Raw genomic sequence first — 24,799 nt, forward strand, 5'->3', positions numbered from 1 at the left:
GTAGGAAGTGCTGCAACTTGTAAGTGGATTTTGGCGTTTGCTCATTGCAGCTTATTCCTTGTAAGAGCAATTCTTTTTAATATGTGAGTTGCAGGTCATGTAACTTCTCCACACAAAGCCAGCCTGTGGCTTTCTGCCTTATTCTGAATAGTGTTCAGTCATCACTGTGGTCTGTGGGTCCTATTTTATGTTGTAGCTCTTCTAGCAGTTTTCTCCCTTCTTTTCCTTCTAGCCATGTCTCTAAAATACTTGCGACACATCTGTGCCTGGTGACCTTAGTTGGTGGCTGTCCACCAGTAGCTCTCTTCCTCCCTGCTAACAGTGCGGCTTACTCCCTTACTTCAAGTCTGGGCCCAGGACCCTCCAGCATGAAGGCCTTCCCTGACCAGCCTGTGCCCTTCCTCTTCCCTTTCTCATCCCCTTTTCTCTTTCTAGTACTTACAACCACAGAATGTTTATTTGGTATCTGCTCCCTTATCTAGAAAATAAGTCTCTGGCGAGAGAAGCACATTGCCTGGTTCTTAGGAAGCATTGAGTAAATATTTACTGAGTAAATTATTCAAATATTAAATCATACAAAGACATGGGGAATATCTAATTCTGAATTAGGTATTCTAAATTCACTGGTAACTGAATTTTGCTTTTTCTCCTTCTTGATAATAGTGCGTAACGGGAAATCGGAGTGTTCCCTTTGCATCCAGACTCAAGATAACCTGCCAGCCAACCTGAATGACCTTATGAAATGCATTGTAATCAGTTCTCTGGTAACTACACAAAGGAAGTTGAAAGCCATGTCTCTGCTGAGTGGTCGGAACCAACTAGCCAGAGCCATTCTGTCTCCAAACCCTATGGACTTTTGTACTACAGATTTACCAACTATGACGTCTGAGAGAATTGTGAGTGCTGATTGTATACCAGGAAAGGTCAGGCACTATTATGTCAGAATGTTAAAATGTCATGTTTGTAGCTGCTTGTGCACTTTTGTGTGTCTACAAGATGTGCTCACTATGTGTATGCAGTAGTGTTTGGTGTTTAGTTTTCTTCAGGATTGCAAAATGTGTAATTAGGCCGCTTACTCCAGGGAAGGTACAGGACAATAAAGAGTCAGCATCCTGCCGAAAGGTTTAGTAGGTGACCAGAATTCAAGAGGAGTCATCCCGGGTTTCATGGACTGAGCTTTGCCTTTGAATGATTGATAGTACTGTTGCAGATGCAAAGATGAAGCATGCACACTTGTTTTCCACCAAAGAGCAGTGTATAGATTCCAGAAAATCAACACAGAAAGGCAAAAGGAAGCTAATAATATTGAACCCCTCAATGAATGGAGCATTATTTCAGTCAGTTCTCACCTTTCAGAGAACCCTGGACTTCATTGATAGGTTGAGACTCAGAGAGTTTAGGAGTTTAGTGAACTAGCTTGAAAATAAAACTAAAATTTAGTCTCAGACCTGACCCTGAAATCCATGTTTTTTCTACTACATCACATTATGTAAAGAAAGAAATTGTCATGAAATATTTCTACTATGCAAGGAGAGAATTCACTAAATGGGAAAAAAATAGAAGAAAAATATGCAAAATAGAAAAATATAAATTAGTAAATGAAATTTACTGCGATTATTTCTGTAAGAATTACAAATTAAAAATACACTTGTACTTGTAAGTAGGCTGAAGACTACAAGTGCTAATTAGTAATTAACAACTAATTAGCTTTCTTTCCAGTAGTTAAAGTGGCTTTTGGATTTAAGGTCACTTTAGGATCTTGCCTAGCTCCAGCCAAAGTTTTTGTGTAGCACAGATTGGAAGAAATTGAAAAGTTTTCCATTACCTTTCTCATACATCACTACAGGGGAGGAAAAAAACCAGCTCATTCCCACAACTGTCTTTTTCTACAGATTGCCTACTTAAGAGATTTCAATGAAGACCAAAAGAAAGCAATAGAAACTGCATATGCCATGGTGAAACAGTCACCATCAGTTGCCAAAATCTGTCTGATCCATGGGCCGCCTGGCACAGGAAAATCAAAAACTATTGTTGGCCTCCTTTACCGATTATTGACAGAGGTAGGTCTGGGGAGGACACTGGTGCTATTAACTGTGTGTGTTATTTTACTTTTCTTGAATCAACTGACATATAAATAAGTATTAAAGTATCTTTTCCCCTTGTTTTTTGTTTTGTTTGCAGTGCTAGGCTGTGTATTTTTGATAACTCTGTAGAACTATATCAGGAAGGGGTGGCAGAGGGAGGAAAGAAGTCAGAAGGGCATTGTCTTTGTGAAGCAAGTCCTGAGAACTAGAGGATATTCTTCAGGCTTCATTTTAGGCCACATGTGACACCAGGAAAGCATTTCAAAATGTGTTCCTGAACTACGTGTTGGTTGTACTGAATAGTGATTAATGTAAGTGGATGGTGTGCACAGTAAGCTGCATAGCAGTTAGGATAAAATTTTATTGCAATGATTTTAGTATCAATGTAAGATGTAGATGCTTTTACTTATTTTTAACTATTATGGGAGCTTTTGAACATACATAGAAATAGAGAAAAACCTTAAAACCTTGTAATAGAGCTCATCAGATTTTGTGTGTGTGTCTGTGTTTGGTTTGTGGCAAATTGTAGAACCAGAGGAAGGGGCATTCAGATGAAAACTCCAATGCCAAAATCAAACAGAACCGTGTACTTGTGTGTGCACCTTCTAATGCAGCTGTTGATGAGCTCATGAAAAAGATCATCCTCGAGTTCAAAGAAAAATGCAAAGACAAGAAGAATCCTTTGGGTATGATAATCGTATGGGTTTTTAATTTTTTGTTTTCTGTTTTCAGTGTTTGGTGTGGGCAACTTTGAATGAAAAAGAGCCAGTTATTCCTGGTGACAACATCTGCCTGGGTCACTGCCCATATGTACTTGCTGGTTCATTTAGCATATTTTTTATTGAGCATTTACTCTGTGGAAGGCATGGTGCCAAATACTGAAGTTTCAACATTGAAACCTTCAAGGTGACATACGATATAATGAGGTCAATGGGCAGTTATAGTATAGAGTGATAACTTCTATAATGGGACTTAAACATGGTATATTTTCAGGTAACTCTGAGAGACCCTTGATTCAATTGTCTGAGGGTTAGGGAGGGCTTTTGGAGGAAATGATATCTAAGATGAAAACAGAAGAGCACTTAGGAGTTGGCCACAGGACATAAGGAGGGGACTCAGGCAGAGGTAGGTCTAAATAAAAATCAGGTATGAGAACCTTGGGAAGTAAAGGGTCCATGAGGTAGGGGCTCCGGTGTGTTCACTGTAGCCCCTCCAGAACACTCCCCAGCACTCAGTCAAGGCTCTCACGTGACTGAAGAGCTAGGGCCTTGGGGGCTGATGAAGATAGGCTGACGTTGAGCAATGGCTTTTGAAAGCAATAAAAACAATCATAGTTCATAGTTATTGCGTGTTTGCTGTGTGTGAGCAGTCCTCAGAATCATCCTGGGAGCTGGTGTCAAACAGCCCTACTTTCTGTGTCTGGCTGGGGGAAGCTGAAGTGTAGAGATGTTCTGTGCACCATAGGAGTAACGTTTTGTTGAAATGCCCATAATAGTGATGAGCATTGCTACAAATGATTCAGGATACTTGAATGAAGATGTAAAATTCTTTTTTTTTTAATTAATTTTAACTCTCTCTTCATACCACTCATTTTCAGAGATATTGCCCTGGCTTTATGTTATACTACTTTCTCAAGCTTGTGGAATACCTTGTGTTCTCCACCAAATTTTATTTTCCTTGAGGGTAATTGACATTGCCTTTTATCAATTAGAATTAGAATCAGTTGCAAATAATCTAAATACAGTGGCTTAAATATGATAGATTTTTTTTTAAATTTCAAATTCAAAAGCCCAGAAGTGGGCAATTGAGGACTTGGTACTAGTATCACTGGTTCAGTCTTTAGAGACCAAGGCTCCTTGTTATCTTGTTGCTCCATTGTGTCTGGCCACTTTAGTGCATCTCATGGTCAGGAATAATGCCTCAGCTCCAGTAATCACATCCATTAAGCATGAGGAAAGAGTCAATAAAGCAACAAAGGGAGTGTACTAGCCATATTTTAAGAAGGGTTCCTAGATACTGTCAGTAGCAACTCTACTTCCTCTTGGCCAGAAATGACGTGGGACACCTCAGTACAAGAGAGAGTGGGACATGTGATCTTTATTGTGAGGGATCATATTCTTCTTTCTTCTACAACATATGCACTTTTACTATTACACAGAGTGCATTTATTCTTAAAACTTTCCAGTACATCATCAGTCTACAACTTGCCTTTGCATGTTAGATTAGTGATTTTATGTATAGCTGTGGTCATTCGTATCGACAGCTACACACTACCTTCATTGTATGGGTTCACAATTTATTCATTAGCCATGGATTAGAATTGTAGGTTCTCGTCAGTTTTCATTTCACACTTCATATTGCAGTAATTGTTCTTGTACTTGCACATGTTCTCCAGTGTGGGTGTAGAAACGCCTGCTGCTGTGCACGGTGTGCAGTGTAGTGGAGCACTCCCAGCACAGCATGCAGAATTGGATCTGGTGTGTGCAGGGCTTTGATCACTTAGTGGATTGCAAAGTCAGCGTAGGGATACCTAGAAAGTTAAAACAGAACAGAAGAAAGTAGAAGGATCAGACCGTAGGTCTGAGGATAAATACTGCCTAATGAAACTTGTTTCTATTTTGAGAGGTGTGGGAATACTCTGGGTTTCACATGTGTCTGTCTAGAAGTGAAAATGTGGTTGCAGTGTTTGTACATTTCCCGTTTCCTAAATAGTGTCATATTCTTAAAAGTGGCTGTGCTTGCGTGCCCTCCTGAGCACAGTTCCCACGTAGTGTACGTGCGGTGATTCAGTGTTAGCTTGCTTTCCCTGCCTGCCTGAGGGTAAGCTTCCTGGCATGTTTGTGGTTGAATGCCACACAGGGGCCAGGGTGAGGATGAGCCAGGTGTCTAGGTTGGATGTTTTTATTTTTTATCAGAGAGCAAATATTATCTTTTCTGTAAGTAAAGAGAACTATTTCCCCCAGTACTTTCTCTCTCTTTTGATACTGGGGTGGAACCCAGAGGCACTTTATCATTAAGGTACATGCCTAGTCCTTTTTTATTTTTTATTTTGAGGCAGGATCTCATTGAGTTGCCCAGGCTGACCTTGCACTGGGATCTTCCTACCTCAGCCTCACCAGTTGCTGGCATTACAGGTGTGCACCACCCCGCCTGACTCCAGTGCTTTCTTCACTTTTCACTGATTGCAGTGGTCCTGGGTGTTTGTTTTTTTTTTTTTAAGAGAGAGAGAGAGAATTTTTAATATTTATTTTTTAGTTCTCGGCAGACACAACATCTTTGTTGGTATGTGGTGCTGAGGATCGAACCCGGGCCGCACGCATGCCAGGCGAGCGCGCTACCGCTTGAGCCACATCCCCAGCCCGGTCCTGGGTGTTTTAAAGAAATGCCTTGGACATTGCTCCATTAAGTATGATGCTTACTTCTGGGTTTCATAGGTACACTTGAGCAAGTTAAAGAGTTCTAGTCCTATTAGAGTTTTTTTCCTGAAAAAATGTTGGATTTGGGGCTGAGGTTGTTGCTCAGTGGTAGAGCATTTGCCTAGCATGTGTGAGGCACTGGGTTCGATCCTCAGCACCACATGAAAATAAATAAAGTTATTGTGTCCATCTACAACTAAAAGTATTTTTAAAAAATGTTGGATTTAATTGCATGTTTTTTTTACATCTATTGAAATTATAATGAAGTTTTTAATTTCTTAATATGTCAAATTATTTTATCTAATATTAAAATCTGATTCCTAGAATAGGGTCAACTTGTCTTGTATTAGCTTGTTTGTGGGGATGCTGTAATGGAGCTTGAACCCAAGAGCACTATCACTTAGCCCTATCCCCAACCCTTTTTTTTTTTATTTGGAGACAGGGTCTTGCTAAGTTGTCCAGTCTAGCCTCAAACATGCAATCCTTCTGCCTCAGCCTCTAGAGTCACTGGGTTCATAGGCCTGTGCCACCATGCCTGGTTTGTGCATTTCAGTGTTTTTAACAAATTGCTCAATTGCTAATATTTTGTTTAGGTCTTTTAAGAGTAGTGTTCATAAGTGAAGCCAGCCTATAATTTTTCTTTAGTAATAATATCTTTCTCCAGTTTGAGTACTGAAGCTATTCAGACTTTTTAAATGAATTGATTTTTTTGTATTTATTCTTATGAATTAGCAAAACTCACTCAAATTTAGAAAAATTGAATAGAGCTATAATTATTAAAGGTATTTAATACATTAAAAACCTACCTATGTCAAAAATTAGACAAAAAATAAAAATAAAATACTAACAAAATGAAAAGAGAGAATTCATCCCATATATAACAATTTCAGTTTTTCAAGACAATTTTCTACTTTAGGTTAGGTTTTTATATAGATAGGTATAAATTTGTTTATTGTGTTCTCATTTTTAAAAAGCACAACTGTGTTTCTGATTGGTTCCCTTTGTTGTTTGTTTATGGTTGGCTCCCCTTTATCATTCCCTGTATTATGTGTTTATAAACTAAATCCACATGTGACACAGACTTGTGGTTGGAAAGTTCCAGACGAAATTTCTTTTCCCCAGCAGAGCCCATACCAAGTCAGATACACTTCTTTTTCATCCCTCTACTTCTTCCAAGTCCTTTTGCTTCCTGATGGGCATTAAATTCCAAGCCCCCATTATCAAAATCTCTGTATTTTTATTGGAATGGTAGTTTTGCCAATGGAGACACTTTCCAAGTTCATAGGATTAAAGATTTTAGAAATCTCTGCATTCTACAGAACATAGATCATACTTAGTAATGTTGATTTGAAGCGCAAAACAAACACTCCACCACCATGCAAACGATATCTCTCATAGCTTTGGGAGCATTTCTGGATAGAGGAGGTGAGCCTCCAGGTGATGTCATCTCCCTTTCTGCTGGACACACAAGTGAAACAAGTGCAGTTTTGAAACCCCCAAGAAAATGTTGGCCGGAGAAGGTGGCTGCAAATTAAGAAGAATGGGCTATTTAAATAAAGTACTCACTTAGCATATATTGAGTGTATTGTGTACCAGCCACTATTTTAGGCAGTGACCAAAACAAAATCCTATTTTCGTGGAACTTAGGAAGGACAGTGAACAGGCATCTGTGTGGTGTATCAGTAGAGATAAAGTGCTGATGAATCTGTAGGGTTACTCTAACCCATCCCTGTGATGCCTTTAGAACTGTTTAAATAAAAATAATAAAATGTGGTAACCAGAAATAAAAATTGGTTAATAAATTGTCCAGCTATATGATGTTTACCATTTGTGAAATTTTCATCATCGTGTGTCCCTCAAATATAACAGGAAGCATAGTTTTATTTATATTTTGTGGTACTAGATATGGAATCCAAGGCCTTGAGAATGCTAAACTAACTTCCTCAGTCCCTGGAGCATAGTTCTAAAAAATCTTTCTGAGTATTCTACAAAAAAGGATTTGATTATCAAATAAGATTGTTTTGGAAATTCAAATACATAGTCATACATGAAAATCCTTGAAATAGTCTTTGGTTAAGAAAACTGCTTTATTTTAACTTACCATTTCCCCAGTATTTTGTTGTGATTGTTAAACAGAACATAATTTGAAAAGCATTAGTATAATATAATCTCAGCTCTGCAGTGTACTGTTTATGTAATCTTGCTGGCTTTTATTAGGTAGAAGTGATAAGTACTCGCCCTGTGGGGTTGTTGAGAAGAATATCTGAAACAGCACTGAATTTGAGAATCTGTTGTGGCCCCTGCTACCTAGTTAACCTTCTGACTGTTAATATATTTGCTTAGAAATTGATATTATTTATGGAGACAGGATTTATTGATAGTGTCCTTATAAGATTTTTTTAAAAAAATTTATTTTTTAGTTTTTCAGGTGGACACAATATCTTTTTTTTTTTTAAGAGAGAGAGAGAAAGAATTTTTAATATTTATTTTTTAGTTTTCGGTGGACACAACATCTTTGTTTTGTATGTGGTGCTGAGGATCGAACCCAGTGCCTCATGCATGGTAGGCAAGCACTCTACCACTGAACCACCACCCCAGCCCTTTAACTGTGATTTTTATCAACAGGAAACTGTGGTGATATTAATTTAGTACGACTGGGTCCAGAAAAGTCTATTAACAATGAGGTCCTAAAATTCAGTCTGGACAGCCAAGTCAACCACAGAATGAGTAAGTGCTAAATATGGCATACCCTTGTGTTTTTGTTTCCTTTGTGTGGTAAAGATATTGTTCAAATTAGCATGTGATTTTTCTTTTCTATTTTTTAGAAAAAGACTTACCTTCTCATGTTCAGGAGATGCATAGAAGAAAAGAGTATCTAGATCATCAGCTTGATGAGCTTTCACGCCAGCGAGCTCTGTGCCGAGGAGGACGGGAAATACAGGTATGGAAACATTTCTTAATGCTTGATCTTTAGTGATAATGCAGAGATGCACAGTTTATGAGGATTTTATGTCATTTTATTGGCAAATGGCATGATTCATATGTAAAGATGTATACAAAAGTGGTATGCCTTATATCAGGGGTTAGCAAGCTTTTTGTACAGGCAGGAAAATACATTTGTGGCTTTTTGAGCCATTTGGTCTTTGTTGCAGCTACTGAGCTCTGTTGTACTTGGAAAGCCATCATAGATAATGTGTAAACAAATGGATGTGCTGTATTTATGTGCAAAACCAGATGGTGTATTGAATTTGGCCCATAGGCCAAATTATATTAAAGGTACACTGAATTTATTAGGTGTCATTCAGTTGTAAGTTAAACCCAGTTCAAATTAGGTTAAATAAGAAGAAAATTTATTGGCTCATATACCTGGGAAATCCAGGAGTGGATTAGCTTCAGATATGGCTGGATCCAGAGGCTCAAATGATATTATTTCTCCACCCCTTGATCTGTTTTTCTCTGTGTGTCACCATTTCTTCTCCAGGAGAAGACAAGTGCCAGCATTCTCTGGGCTCCACCATCCCAGCTTAGAAACCCCAGAGAAGGTCTCTCTCCCAGCATCTATGCATCAGTTCCAAGGAAGTACTCTGATTAGTCCCTGGGTAGCCAAGCAGGTCTAATCCCTGTAATTAAGGGAATGGGTGCCATGATTTGCCAGCCAGCCTTGTATTGGGTGCTCATCTTGTGGCTGGAGGAATGGTTGGGGTGTGATTGACAACCTCATTTGAACCACCTGGAGATGAGTGGAGGAATGATGCCCCAGGGGTAGAATGCTAAGCAGACAAATAGCATGCATGACTGTGTCTTGCCCAGCAATGCCGAGAGTGGGTCCAGACTTAACTGGTAAAGAGAAAACAAGCTGGGTTAAGTTTGTCATTGGTAAAATATTTTTAGGCTCATTCTTTTCACATATGAACAGTCCATTGGAAAGCACTGTGATGTGCTGAGTTTAGTTTTAATGATGGCATTCTGATTTTCTTCCAGAGGCAAGAATTAGATGAAAAAATTGCTAGAGTTTCAAAAGAAAGGCAAGAACTTGCTTCTAAAATTAAAGAGGTAAGTACTTCACTTATGGCATTTTCTTGTTTTCTCATGTTATGAAATAGTTCACACAACTTAAGGGCTTTTTTCAAGTTGTATTTTTTTTTTTAAAGAGAGAGAGAGAGAGAATTTTAATATTTATTTTTTAGTTTTGGGCGAACACAACATCTTTGTTTGTATGTGGTGCTGAGGATCGAACCTGGGCCGCACGCATGCCAGGCGAGCGCGCTACCGCTTGAGCCACATCCCCAGCCCCTCAAGTTGTATTTTTAAAAGTATTCATTGTGCAAACACCTACAGAATTGGAAAAAAAAAATAGTGTAATCTACCTTTCTCCCTTTAACCCAAGAATGAATGAATTTGCACATTCTGAGATTTCTTTTTTTTTTTTTTTCCAGGGTGGGGAGGGTATAGAGGATTGAACTCAGGGACACATGAGCCACATCCCCCACCCTGTTTTGTATTTTATTTAGAGACAGGGTCTCACTGAGTTGCTTAGGGCCTTGCTTTTGCTGAAGCTGGCTTTTTTTTTTTTATGTTTTTTTAATGGAGCTTTATTTTATTCATTTATTTATACACCGTGCTGAGAACTGAACCCAGTGCTTCACATACAAGGCAAGTACTCTAACACTGAGCCACAATTCCAGCCCTGAGGCTGGCTTTTGAACTTGGGATCCTCCTGTCTAGGCCTCCTGAGCCACTAGGATTACAGGCATGAGCCACCATGCCCTGCACGTTCTGATATTTCTAAGAAAGAGGTGATTGTAGTTTTTTTGTTTTGTTTTTGTTTTTCTTCCTCTTTTAGACCTGGATAAATATGAATAATACCTCTTAGAATGTGCCTTCTTTCTCTTTCCTACGTCCTGCAAAAAACAATTGTTATGATAATTGCTATCCCAAATGAATAGTTGATGAATCTAGGTATGTGGGTGTTTTTTCCACATGTGTGAAAACCACATGTGTGAGTTTTAGGACAAGGGTGGCAACTGTGAGGCCTCTAGAGTTCCACTCTGTCTTGATTTTTGTTTTTTGGTTTTTTTGGGGGTGGGGGGTTACTTGGGATTGAACCCAAGGGCATTTTACCACTTAGCTACATCCCCAGCCCTTTTTATTTTGGGGGATGGAGTCTAAGTTGCTTAGGGCCTCACTAAGTTAGGGCTGGGCATAAGGACAGCTTGATGCCCCGCCCCATTCTTGGCTTAAAGCATGCTCTTTGTGCTTATCTTCCAGGATGCACCACACACACACACACACACACACACACACCCCAAAATCTAAGGATGCTTTTGTATATAACCTATGCTCATTCATGTGTAGATAGATGACTTATAATATCTAATATAATGTAAATGCTTTGTAAATAGTTACCCAACTGTATTTTTCAGTGAATAATGACAAGGAGAAAAAGCCTGTACATACTCAGTATGGATGCATTTTCTTCACTAGATATTTTTAGTCCACAGTTGGTAGACTTCCTAAATGTGGACCTCACAGGTACAGAGAACTAACTATATAGCTGTTTCTCAGTATTCTTTGGATGTAAAAACATTAGATAAAAATTAGACTAATTGAAGCTAGGCTGAACCTGGTGATCATCAGAATGTAGCCTTATCAAGTCAAGCAGGTTCAAGGGGGAGAGGGCAATAGCCACTGCTAGTGTTAGTATTTTTGAGCTGAGAAAAAGCAGTTCAATTTAATTCATATTTCCATTTACAATTTCTTTATTTAAACTAAAAAAAATTATGTGAAGACTTGGGTTGTGGTTCAGTGGTAGAGCACTTGCCTTGCAAGTGTGAGGCACTGGGTTTGATTCTCAGCACCACATAAAAATAAAATAAAGATATTATGTCCACCTAAAACAAAAAAAGAAAAAATATTTTTTAAAAAATTAAACTGAGCCCCAAATTAATCTTTACAAATGTAAGGATGAAGTTCATTTTCCTATGGTCTGTTAAAATTGTGTGTGGCAGGTTACTTTCTGAATGGCTGAGAGGAAAAGTATCTGACAGTATTTCACCTGTGTGCACTGGAGGGCCCTGTTTGCACCCTGTTCCTAAAGCTCATGTACATACCTTGAAATCCAATGGGATGAGTCGCTAATTCCACGTAGCCAAATTAGGCAAACTGAACCTCTAATAAGAATGTCAGTTTATTAACTTGAGTGCTAAAGGAACTTGGTATACAGTGTGAGGTGTCGTGCCTATTGGCCTTCATCAGAGAGGTAGACCAAGGTGGTTTTTCTTACTGTGGAAGTAAAATATTTGTCTGGTTCACAGGCATTTTTGTTGGTACTAGCTTTTATAAAGCTACAATATTATAGTAGATACTTAAAAACTAAGAGAAAAATGTTCATTCGCGCTTAGTTCTAATCCTGGTTTTATTCAGATAATTGCTTCACAACTCAGAATTATTTAATGTCTACTTGTGCTGATGCCTGCTTTTATACATCAGGCTATAAGAAGCATTGTAATCTACTTTGACCAAATCAAATTGTAAATAATTTTTAAAAATATACCTGTGCCTAAGTCATATTTTGAGCTTAGACTGCAAAGTACAGTGTTCTTTTTGGTAGCTTCTGATTATCTTGAATGCTGTCCTGCTGTTTTGTAGATCAGAAGCATCCCCTAAATTTTAATGGGTATTAAAAATTAAAAAATATTAAAATTGGGGCTGGGGATGTGGCTCAAACGGTAGCGCGCTCGCCTGGCATGCGTGCTGCCAGGGTTTGATCCTCAGCACCACATACAAACAAAGATGTTGTGTCCGCCGAGAACTAATAAATAAATAAATAAATATTTTTAAAAATATATTAAAATTAAAATAGTGGGTGATTTATAGTAAATAATCCTATTGTGGTTAGGGTTTATTTACAACTGGGAGTGATGGACCTCTCTTTGTCCCCTTAGGTTCAAGGTCGCCCACAGAAAACACAGAGCATCATCATTTTGGAGTCCCATATCATCTGCTGCACTCTGAGCACAAGTGGTGGTTTGCTGCTGGAGTCTGCTTTTCGAGGGCAGGGGGGTGTCCCCTTCAGTTGTGTAATCGTTGATGAGGTCAGTGAGCATTTGGCCACACTGCTTTGACTTGTGCTGTGAGGAGTGAGTCCTAAATAATTGTAGGTGCTGAGATGTTAATAAAATATTTAACATCTGATTTCTACTTGCCATTATATGTGTATTTTCTTACATTGTAATATGCTGTTAATGGTCCACTCTAAAAACTGCCTTTCCAGTATTGGATTGTACTCTTCCCCCCCCCCCCCTTGGTACCAGAGGACTGAGCCACATCCCCAGCCCTCTTTTTTTTTTTTTTTTAAGACCCTAAGTTGCTTAGGGTCTTGGAAAATTGCTGAGGCTGATTTTTAACTTAGTGATCTTCCTGCCTCAGCTTTCTGAGCCGCTGGGATTATGGGCATGCACCACCCGGTTTGGGAGTGCAGTTTTAAGGATGCCTGATTGTTTTTTTTAACAAAATCCCTGTTGTGTGACTTTTTAAATACTACTTGAAACCTCTGGTTACCTTTAGAAGTACTTATTTGTATCTAACCTACGTATTTCTTCCTTTGTGCTTTAAATCATCTCTGGCTTTCTTATTTATAACCTTGGATGACTTTCAGCCTTAGTGTTTACAGCTAACATCCTTTATTCTTAGTTTATTTTCATTTAGCATACCTTTATTGGGTAATTGCTGTTTTCCAGAATGAAAAGTCAGGAAAGGTATGGAATATGAGAAACAGAGAATTGATCCAAAAGATCCAAGATCCAATAATCGTACCCCAGAAATATGTACAGTTATGCTCATAACTGTACAAAGTTCAAAGCCAGCCTCAGCAAAAGTGAGGTGCTAAACAACTCAGTGAGACCCTGTCTCTAAATAAAATACAAAAATAGGACTGGGGATGTGGCTCAGTGGTCGAGTGCCCCTGAGTTCAATCCCCGGTGCCCCCCCACCCACGAAAAAAAATAAAAAATAGAAATAAAATTTAAAACAATATTTGCCAAAATGAAAAAATAGAGAAAGTGGAAGTTATGAAATAATTGAAGAAAATGCCACTGGATTAAAGAGAAACTTGAATGTCGTGATTGAAGCATCCTATTGAGGACAGGGAGGAAAGATACACAACACCTAGTGTATCTCTTGAACTTCAGAGATGAAAGTTCTAAAAGAATTTCAGAGCGGAAAAAATTTTCCCAGCTTCATACCCAGCAGGAACAAAGAACACAAACCTAGAACGTGCATAACCTTGTAATTTGCTGGTTCCCAAGTGATAGTAGTGTCTGTTGTGGCTAATTTCAAAAAATATGTTGTTTTGTTTTAATTGTGCTTAGAAAATTTGATTTTTGTTGTTGTTGTTTTGTTTTCATTTTTTTTTAAACATTTATTTATTTATTATGTGGTGCTGAGGATAAAGTCAGTGCCTTACCCGTGCTAGGTAAGCGCTCCACCACTGAGCCCCAGCCCCTGTTTTTTTTTTTTTTTTTTTCCCTTTTTCTTTTGGGGGGTACCAGGGATTGAACTCAAGGGCCCTTGACCACTGAGTCACATCCCAGCCTAATTTTGTATTTTTATTTGGAGACAGGGTCTCACTGAGTTGCTTAGTGCCTCGCCCTTGCTGAAGCTTTGAACTCATGATCCTCCTGCCTCAGTCTTCCTAGCTGCTAGGATTATGTGCCCAGCTGTTTTTTTGTTTTCTCATAAAAAAAAAAAAAAACCTTCTCTCTGGTATAGAAATGGTGTGGTACTTTTATGAATGGTGGATAAATAAGTAGCAAAGGTAACTAAGACTGCTTCTTCCCTCTGCTCTCATCCAGGCCGGGCAGTCTTGTGAAGTGGAGACTCTCACACCGCTCATTCACCGCTGCAATAAGCTCATCCTGGTGGGCGACCCCAAGCAGCTCCCTCCCACAGTCATTTCCATGGTGCGTTGCATTGTTCTGTACAGAAGTTGAAGGGGCTTTTTTGTCGTCGGTTTTCAGAAGGTGGTTCTTTCTTAGATTGTCATCTCTTGTATGGAGGGAAAATGCCGTATTTCACTGCATAATCATCACCACTGCATTAACACATATTCGCAGGTATTCTGTGTATCCTAATCTTGCATCAAAGACAGTTAAGCAGTAAATGATTTTTACACTGACAATTTTTTTTTAAGCATCTCATTATGGTTATACCCCATTTTTTTGCAAAAAATAAAAAATTGGCATAAAAGCCATGGTGATTATGTAGTAAAATATAGTAGGACATGAGAAAACAGAATAAGTGCTTGTCTGAGTCTTAATAAGTAAAAATCTCTGCTAGGGTCCCTTTGTCAATTGTTGGGCTTAATTATGGTTGGGGTTTAGAGCATGTAAGCATTGGAGACAGGAATCCTCGATGGACTAGTCCATGTGCACCAGTGTTCCAGGGAAAGGGAAAACTGCAGCTACTTTAAGGGCTATATTTGGTATATTTTATTTTATTTTATTTTGTACCAGAGATTGAACTCAGGGGCACTCTACCACTGAGCCACAACCCCAGCCTTTTTTTAATATTTTATTTAAGAGACAGGGTCTCACTGAGTGACTTAGCACCTCACTGTTTCAAGGCTGGCTTTGAACTCACTATCCTCCTGCCTCAGCCTCTGAGCCGCTGTGATTACAGGCACACGCCACCACGCCCAGCTTATATTTTGTATATTTTAATAACACAAACACTAAAACATAAAAGAAAAACTTTATGGTGCAAGAAAAAGAATCCGAGCCTTCCTGATATATTTAATTATGCACAAATTTGAGGAAAGCACCATAAACAGATTATTTGGGGATACATATTCAATTTTAGAATTCTCTCTTCCATTGAACAAGAAAACAGCTATGCCCTCACATCATTTGAAAGTGAAGGTAACAGAAAAAGAAATCTTCCTTGTTGTAGATCCAGCCTACAGGGAGTGTGTACCTGGATTGCAGTCCATCCAGGCTTTTTTTACTCCTACTAACGTGCCTCCCAGGGATGGACATCACAGCTGGCGTTCAGTAGACGGCTGGGGTCATCTGAATAGGCCTAGACCGTAGTTTTGAAATTTAGTGTGTTCTTTACTGATACATAATTTATACAAATATGAGAGTAGTAATAAAAGAGTAGTGGCCTTGTAATCCCTTGGAAAGGGTCATTTTCAGAGTATTTCTTTTCAATTTTGGGACATAATTGGCATGTGGTTTTTGTTAATGCTTTTTTCCTTCAAATTATTTAAAAGCATAGCACAACCCCGTGTGTAACATCTGAGCACAGGTACATGAGCAGGCTAGTAGCCCAGAGACACACCTGTTTCCGAGTGAAAGCCTGTGTTTATGGGAAGAGCGGCTGCGGCTTTGCTCATGGAGAAGAGTGAAGAGTGAGCACTACCACAGCTCTCCCATATCATGTAGGACTCCCAGAGTTTACTTGATGTTACTTCTGGAGGGGCCTCAGCATGCAGTGAGAAGGAATTGTTAGTTGGTTTCGACTTGACTGCCTACTTTGATGCTTGATAAAAACTGCAAGAATGGTAAAAATCTGTCTATTTGTGCTTTTTAATTATCAAACAAATAGAACAGGCTTATTGAGGGAAGTTTATTACAAAGTTAATTTCCATACAATGCCTTTCTAGCCATCTCTTTCCAGGGCTAATTACTGCGAGTAGTGTTTCACCAGATTTTTGAGGACAGTCTCTGCACACTTACTCATTCTTTTCAGTATGTGTGTGTTGAGTGCCAGCATATCAGATGTGGAGTTATAATAGTGAAGGAAACAGACAGAATTCCTGCCCTCCTGGAGCTTCTGTTCCAGTGAATAACAGTCAGTAAAACGAGTCACTGAAATAACAGTATAAGATGGTTATAAGGTTTGTATGCCTGAGTGTGTTTATATGTAGGATTTTGTTTTAAGTGTGGTGGGATAGTTCTATGCACAGTGGCTTTCTTTCAATCAGTAAATAGATCCAGGGACATTCTTTTATGTCAGAATATATAAATAAATCTATGTCATTTTGTAGAATGGACTCAAGTTTTTTTTCCTCGAGTTCGATGTGCTATCCTATATAAGTTCTTTCTCTGATTTCCCAAAGATTCCAAATTAGATTAATTCAAATAAATAAAAACTTTGGGGGATATAGATGAAACTGTCAAATTTCTGGTAATAATAATTTTAATTACACAAATTTATTCAAAATAACATATAAATAAAAAGTATATATTAAGAAGAATGGCTTTGTTTTTCAGTATCATAGGTTGTAAAGCAGCCTTATTCAAGTTTTACACAGACTTCTTCAAAGCAAATATCTTCAGCGTCACTCAAGAAGATTTTTAGAATTCTGAATGATGCTGTCATTGAAAATTATATCCCAAGGCCTAACTGTGATAGCATTAAGACAGTTTTCTTCATTTGTCATTTATATCATGGTTTTTCACAATGCTGGTTGTAACTCAGTACTTGATTTGTGAAATCATTTCAGTGTGTTTGCAGTCTGCTCCCCCACTAGAATGTAGGTTCTGTGAAACTTGATGTGATTTACCTTAGCAGTCTTAGTACTCTAGATTGTAGATGTTCAGTACATACTACATGAGTGAATGAAGATACAGGTCTTATAATGGCATTCAGTGATTCTACAAATGAAGGGTATACCCCAGAAATAATTGTTAAAATTTGCATTAAATTTCTTGGCTTCCTTCATCATTGATTTTTTTGGATGGCTTTTGTTAACATCACAATAGCACTGGTTGTGTTCATTTCCAAGATCATGTCCCTTTCATAAACAGTGTGTAGGTGTTCTAAAAAAGGAGAAAGTACCTCAGCTTATTTATTTATTTATTTTTTGGTGGTGCTGGGGATTGAATCCAGGGCCTTGTGCGTTCCAGGCAAGCACTCTACCAGCTGAGCTACATCCCCACATACCTCAATTTATATTCAAGATTTTTTGAGAATTAGAACCAGACACATCTCCTTTCTCTGAATCTGTGATTGTTGGTAATCTTATACCACCTGAACTGCCATATTCATATTAGAGCTCAGTAGTTGCTTTTATAGCTGTGAAAAAGGTATAAACAATTTTTTTTTTAATTATTGCTGTATTTCTCCCCCTCTTAGAAAGCACAGGAGTATGGCTATGACCAGTCAATGATGGCTCGCTTCTACAAACTGCTGGAAGAGAAAGTAGAGCAGAACACGATTGGCAGACTGCCGATTTTACAGCTCACTATTCAGTACAGGATGCATCCAGATATATGTCTCTTCCCTTCTAATTATGTTTATAACAGAAGTTTGAAAACAAATAGGTGGGTTTCCCATTGCTTGTAAGTTTTTGTTTTGTGTATTAATTTTTGTAGGTTTAACTGTTTAAATAGCCATTTAACTGTCCTTAACTTTTATTATTAATTTCCTCTAATAATTGGTGCCAACATGTGGACTAGATCAAGTGCAGATGAACAAAGTGAGAAGGGCGAGAAGTAATCAGAAGTAATCACTGAAGGTGTTTCAGCCTCTTTCCAGTCTCATGTTGGTGGGTAGAGGTGCTGGTGCTGGAGCGGGAACCCAGGGCCTCAGGCTATACGCCTACCACTGAGCTATAGCCCCAGCCCTCCAGTCTTTCTGTGCATGTCTTTTACTTTCTTTTTAAATTTTGAGGGAAAAAACTGAACCTTACTCTACATAGTGTTCTGTGGGTTCCTTTTTTGTTACAGTGTTATGAGTAACTTCCCAGTCATAATTGTTCTACATTTTGATTACATAAATCACTTTGCCTGAGGCTGGGATATAGTTCAGATGGTAGAGTGTTGCCTCGAATGCACAAGGCTCCAGCACCACCAAAAAAAAATAATAATGATCACTTTTCCTAGCACCAGAATAGAAGTAAAATCTATTTTGTATATTTTACCAGAAAGTCTCTCTTATTCCCTTACTTTCTGCAGTCCCTGCGCCCTCCCAAACACACACACACACACACACACACACACACACACACACACACACAATGGTGGTAATAATAATAAAATTTGTACTTGTAACTTACATTCTGAATGGTACTGCTTTTCTATAGGCTGACTGAAACCAGCCGATGTTCATCAGACTGGCCATTCCAACCTTACCTTGTGTTTGACGTTGGAGACGGTTCAGAAAGACGGGATAATGAGTATGTTCTCTTTCTTTATTCCCCAGTGAAGGTTTCAGAATTCTACATTATTCTGATTTAGATTTGTGTTAAAAATGTTTCCCATGCACATCTCTGCCTCGTGCCAGAGCACTGTCAAGAGCTTGTCCTTTCTCTGTGTCAAGGGGTGATGTTCCTACTTGAGGAGCCACATGTGGAGTTGGGGCAGTGAGTGAAGCAGACAAGCCCCTTTGCGAGGCTGCTGTGGTCTGAGGGGGAGACAGATGTTAATCAGGCAGTCTCCTAGATGAGTGGTCATTTCAGAAGCGTTGAATGCCATGAAGGAAAAGATAGATTCATTTGAATTAAAGTGGGAGTGGGAGTAAGGAAGTAGAGACAAAAGTTGGGTGGGATACTTTAAGGATCTGGGGTGAGGAATAAGGGACCATGTTCAGGCTGTTTGTAACTAACAGCAGAAAGGAGTGGTGGTATTGCTAAGTAGCAGAGATATCAGAGGAGCCAGGGATTCTTATGAGAGAGCAGGGGAGGAATAGTCCGGAGGCAGCATTTGTTAACCCACGTACAAACACTGCCTCCCCAACGTGAGGTAGGAAATGCAGCTTCCACTCTGCCAGAAAGGACTGCAGAGCAGGTACCATTCTCAGATGAGAAGCAGGTATTAAGGTAAAGAGGGGAAAGGGGAAACATTCAGTACAGAAGTTAAGACAGAGAAGGAGTCAGCTGTCAGATTACAGATAATGCCCTGACAGCTTGTAGGAGTAATATTGACCAGAGAGGCTTGACCCAGGAAGCAACCCAAGAAAATGACGATTTCAGGGGTTGGAAGACATCGCCGGGTTACAGGGTTGTCTAGATAGTAAGACTGGGAGTGAGAATAGTGGGTTCTTATCTGAGACTTGTAGAACAAGACGGGACAGCCTCAAGCATTCGGTGCATGTGAAGTTTGTCCCTTGGTATTGGTATGTGTTGGGTCTGGTGTACCAGTGAGAGAACACATAATTTGGGGGATGGGCTGGGAGTGCAGAAAGGCCAGCAAGGGTCCCATGTTCAACTCGGGGGCCACAGTGTCCATATCTACCCTCTGCAGGTGGCATTTTCCTGACCCCATGGTACATGGCCAGTGATGGGGAATTAAGGAAGATACACATCCCAGGCACTTTCTCAGTGTGTTGCGGGTAGCAGATCCTTAAATGGTGTTACTCGTTGTGTATATTCTCATTATTATAGATACTGTGGCTCTCACTACTGCTATCTGTGTTTTAACAGGTGGAAATACTGGTGACTAAACTTCATTTGACTCCAGACTCTCCCCTTTCTAAATCTTCATGTTTCACTGTGCAGTTTAATGCTTATTTGTATGTCCAATATTAATGGTCATTATAACATCCTCCTGGAGTCAGTCCTGGCTCAATAAAAGAGAGAGTCTATCTTGCTTGCCCTTCATTGTATTGGGAAGCAAACTACGTGGGACTTGTTAGCAATTAGAATGCTATTAGTTTTCATGTGTCCTTTTTTTAAATCTTATTTAGCTCATATGTAAATGTTCAAGAAATAAAATTGGTGATGGAAATAATTAAACTTATTAAAGACAAAAGAAGAGACGTCACTTTTCGAAACATTGGCATAATAACCCATTACAAGGCTCAGAAGACAATGATTCAGAAAGATTTGGACAAAGAGTTTGATCGGAAAGGGTGAGATATATTTACATCTGTTTCTGGGCAGTGGTGAAGTGGTAACAGGGTAGAAGGAGCCTGGGACACCAGCTTCCCTAGACTTGTTGGGTGAGTCCTGGGCCCTGGAGACGGGCACCTCCTGCCAGTTGGAATGTCAACATTGTGCTTGACAGTGGAACTGGCTAAAAAATCTCCACGATTTTTTCACTTTAGTTCCATGATTTGCTGACCTGAATTTTAATTCTAGAGAGACTAGTAAAGTCATATTTCATTTTGAATATAAGTAGTTTTTTATGTAGAGTGAAAATTAAGGATCAGATACTAGAAATCCATTAACTCAAGGATTTGGCTCATTGGTAGAGTACTTGCCTCACATAGGTGAGACACTGGGTTTGATTTCCAGCACCACATAAATAAGTGAATAAAATAAAGGTTCATCAACAACTGAAATATATATATAAATATCCTCAAGAGTTTTTTAACCCAGAAACCCAGAGATGACCAAAATTTGACTCTATAAAAAGAGAAAATCTGAACAGATGTATATAATAAGTAAAAAGGTGGAGATAGTAATCAAATACCTCCTGATAGTGAAAGACTCAAGACCAGCCTTCATTCGTAAATTCTACCAAATTAAAAAATAAACAAATAAGAATAAAGAACACCAGTCCTTGGATCCAAGAAGTGGAACACTTTTAAACTCTTTTTTTTTTTTTTTTGGTGTGTGTGTGTATGTGTGTGTGTGTAGCTGGGGATTAAACCCATGGCCTTTTGCATGCAAGGCAAGCACTCATTTTTATGAGGGCAAAATTCAGCCTGATACCAAAGCCAGGGAAAAAAGACATCACAAGAAAACTGTAGATTGATATCCTTTATAGATGCATAAATGCTAAACAAGAGTGGCAGACTGAAGTCAGCAGCATATTAAAAGGATAGTACATCATGACTAAGTGGGATTTATCCAGGAGTGCACGGTTAGTTCCACATATGGAAACTAATGTGATATACATATATATGTGTGATATATATATTAATAGAGTAAGAGACCCACATGACTATCCCAGTAGACAGAGAAAAGGCATTTGACAGAATTCAATACCATTTTATGATAAAAACATTGAACAAAGTAGGAAATTGTTGATCTAATAGAAGACATCTAGGAAAACTGGACAGCCTTTCTTCCTAAGACCATGAAGGATCTTTGCTCTTCCCATTTCTTTTCCACATTATACTAGGGATTCTAGCCAGAGCAGTTGAGCAAGAAAAACAAAAGTCATCTATATCTGAAAGAAAGAGGAAAAATTTTTTCTTCATAGGGCTGGGGATATAGCTCAGTTGGTAGAGTGCTTGCTTCGCATGCACAAGGCCCTCGGTTCAGTCCCCAGCACCACCACACACACACACAAAAAAACCTTTGTGGATGGCATGTCTTATTTTTAGAAACCCTATGGAAGCCATACAGAGAAACAGCTAGAGCTTATGAACAAACGGAGCAGAGTTGCAGGATGCAGAGTCAATATATAAAAATCTGTTGCATTTCTATACATTATGATTAGTCTGAAAAGGAAATAAAACCAGTTCCATTTACAGTAGCATCAAAATGAATAAATTAGGGAATAAATATAACCAAAGAAGTGATAAGGTTAAGATTTATACATTGAAAACTGCAAACGTTGCAAGAAATTTTAAAACACCAAAATAAATGGAAAGACATCTGTGTTCAAGGATCTGAAGATGTTAAGATAATAGGACTCCCCACATTGATAGGATAATCTCTCAAAATTCCAAGTACCTGAACTTTGGATTGTGCAGAGGGGAGTGAGAGGAAGGGTAGGGCTGTGGGATGGGAAGGACACGAATGAGACATTATTACCCTATATACATGTATGATTACACTACTGGTGTGAGGAATGAGAAGTTGTGCTCCATTTGTGTACAGGTGTCAAAATGCATTCTATTGACATGATTAATTAGAACAACTTTTTTTTTTTTTAATATAGGGGTGGGCTGGGGTTGTGGCTCAGCAGTAGATAAAATAAAGGTATGTGTCTACCTATAACTAAAAAAATTTCTTAAATATTTAAAAAATTAGTAAATAATTAGGGAGGCCAGTAGAATAGAAGAAGGGGATGGGAGAGGGAGGGAAGGAAAGGGGAGGTGCTGGGGAATGAAGTTGATCAAAATATACTGTTTGTGTACACATATGAATATATCATAACAAATCCAAAAATAAATAAAGTTTAAAATTTTTAGAAAAAGATTCCAAGTATCTTTTCTAGGGAGATGATTAAGCTGATTAAACTGTAAAACTTTTAAGCCTAGTTGTGCACACCTATAGTCCCAGCTACTCAGGAGACTGATGCGAGCCCTAAACAACTTGGTCTCAACACATGAAAAGGGCTGGGGTGTGACTAAGTGATAGAGTGCTTGAAGGAAGGCCTTGGGTTCATTGTCTAATTGGACTTCATAACAATTAAGCTTTTTGGTTATATGCAGTAGTAGTGTGCACCTGTAATCTCAGTGACTTAGGAAGCTGAGGCAGAAGGATTGCAGGTTTAAGGCCAACCTCAGCAACTTAGTCCCTAAACAACTCATCTCAAAAAGTAAAAAGAGACAGGGCATGGTGGTGCATGCCTGTAATCCCAGTACCTTGAGAGGCTAAAACAGGAGAATCACAAGTTCGAAGCCAGACTCAGCAATGGCAAGGAACTAAGCAACTCAGTGACCCTGTCTCAAGATACAAAATAGGGCTGGGGATGTGGGTCAGGGTTGAGTGCCCCTGAGTTCAATCTCCAGTATTCCAAAAAATAAATTTAAAAAAGAGCTGGGGATGTGGTTCAATGTTAAAGCATCCCTGGGCTCAATCCCAGCACACACACAAAAAATAATAATTCAAATATTTCTGAGTGTCAAAGAGTGGAAAGGTATAGCTCAGCGATAGAGTGCTTATCCAGCATGCATGAGGCCCTGGGTTCCATCCCTAGCCTCACACCCAAAGTGGGTAAACAACCCTCAAATAGAAAATACTTGGAAATCATTTATCTGTTAAGACCCTAGGGGCTGGGGCTATAGCTCAGTGGCAAAGCGCTTGCCTCACATGCACAAGGCCCTGGTTTCAATCCCCAGCACCACAAAAAAAAAAAAAAAAAAAAAATCCTCATATTTAGAATACATAAAGATATTTAGAATACATAAAGATACTTAGAATACATAAAGAATTATAACAACTCAGTAATTTCAAGAATAGGCAAAAGATTTGAATAAGCATTTCTCAAAAGAAGATATAAACCCAGCCAATAATCACATGAAAAGATGCTGTGTCATTTGCCACTGTGGAAATGCAAATCAAAACCCCAAGATACCACTTCACATCAACTAAGATCACCTAAAAAAAAGAACCCAGACAAAAAAAAAAGTGGGGAAGATGTGGAAAAAATGGAACCCTGATGCGTTGCTGGTGAAAAGGTAAAACAGTAAATGTAGAAAAGAGTTTAATGATTCCTCAAGTAGTTGAATATAGAGTTACCCCAGGACCTAGCAATTCCACTCCTAGGTGTATACCCAACAGACTAGAACAGGTGTTCACCCATAAGCTTTTGCATGAGTATTCATAGCAGCATGATTTGTAGTAGTCATAAACCAGAACTAGCCCAAGTGCCCATCCGGTGTGAATGGCCAAGTTGTGGTATGTCTACCATGAAATACTAGTCAAAAGAGGAAGGAATGGTGCCATGGGCTAGCAATGCATGAGTCTTGGATGGTGAGGCTAAGGGAGAAGCCTGTGCCAGAGGATCACATGTTTTATGCTTCCATTTGTATGTTTTTGGTATAAGAAAATTTAGAGACAGAAAGGAGATTTATGGTTGCCAGGGCACAGGGGTGAGACATAGTGCAGTTAAGACTAACTGCTAAGAATCTCACAAAAAAAGAAAAGGCTTTAAAATGTGACTCTGTTTTAATATTTGATAGTTTGTCTGTAAACATGTCTTTCTTTTGCAAATAGACCAGCAGAAGTGGACACTGTGGATGCCTTCCAGGGTCGTCAGAAGGACTGTGTCATTGTTACATGTGTCAGGGCAAATACCATGCAGGGCTCAATTGGGTGAGTAGCTGTTACGGTCCCCTTTTTCTTGTACTGGGAATTGAGCCGAGGGACACTCTACCATTAAGCTATGTCCCAGTCCTTTTTATTTTTCATTTTGAGGCAGAGTCTCACTAAGTTACTGAGTCTGGCCTCAAACTTGGAGTCCTCCTGCCTCAGCCTCCTGAGTTTCTGGGGTTGCAGGAGTGTGCAACCGTGCCTGGCTGCCTTTAGGATTAGATCTATCATCTATCACTGTTGGAAAACACCATTATTTTGCTCTCTTAACTTTTTTTTTTTTTTTTTTAGAGAGAGAATTTTTAGTACTTATTTTTTTAGTTTTCGGCAGACACAACATCTTTGTTTGTATGTGGTGCTGAGGA

At 38.9% G+C, this 24,799-nt stretch overlaps 1 protein-coding gene across 6 annotated transcripts in view; it reads left to right on the top strand.

Moving 5' to 3' along the window:
• SETX (senataxin) overlaps positions 1-24,799 on the top strand; it is an 84,861-nt gene that overhangs the window by 52,246 nt on the left and 7,816 nt on the right. For 5 of the 6 annotated variants that reach the window (XM_081279649.1, XM_081279650.1, XM_081279651.1 and 2 more), the window contains 12 exons: positions 664-896; positions 1,893-2,060; positions 2,614-2,770; positions 8,126-8,227; positions 8,326-8,441; positions 9,482-9,553; positions 12,445-12,594; positions 14,353-14,460; positions 17,639-17,826; positions 18,588-18,680; positions 20,189-20,353; positions 24,339-24,437. In XM_081279649.1, coding sequence (XP_081135775.1) covers positions 664-896; positions 1,893-2,060; positions 2,614-2,770; positions 8,126-8,227; positions 8,326-8,441; positions 9,482-9,553; positions 12,445-12,594; positions 14,353-14,460; positions 17,639-17,826; positions 18,588-18,680; positions 20,189-20,353; positions 24,339-24,437 — 1,651 coding nt within the window. Of the gene's footprint in view, positions 1-663; positions 897-1,892; positions 2,061-2,613; positions 2,771-8,125; positions 8,228-8,325; positions 8,442-8,981; positions 9,426-9,481; positions 9,554-12,444; positions 12,595-14,352; positions 14,461-17,638; positions 17,827-18,587; positions 18,681-20,188; positions 20,354-24,338; positions 24,438-24,799 lie in introns of those variants that run through there. The other variant, XM_081279654.1, reaches the window with a different exon arrangement.

Source organism: Spermophilus citellus, assembly GCF_964194105.1.
Source record: "Spermophilus citellus genome assembly, chromosome: 2".
Classification (NCBI taxonomy): Eukaryota; Metazoa; Chordata; class Mammalia; order Rodentia; family Sciuridae; genus Spermophilus; species Spermophilus citellus.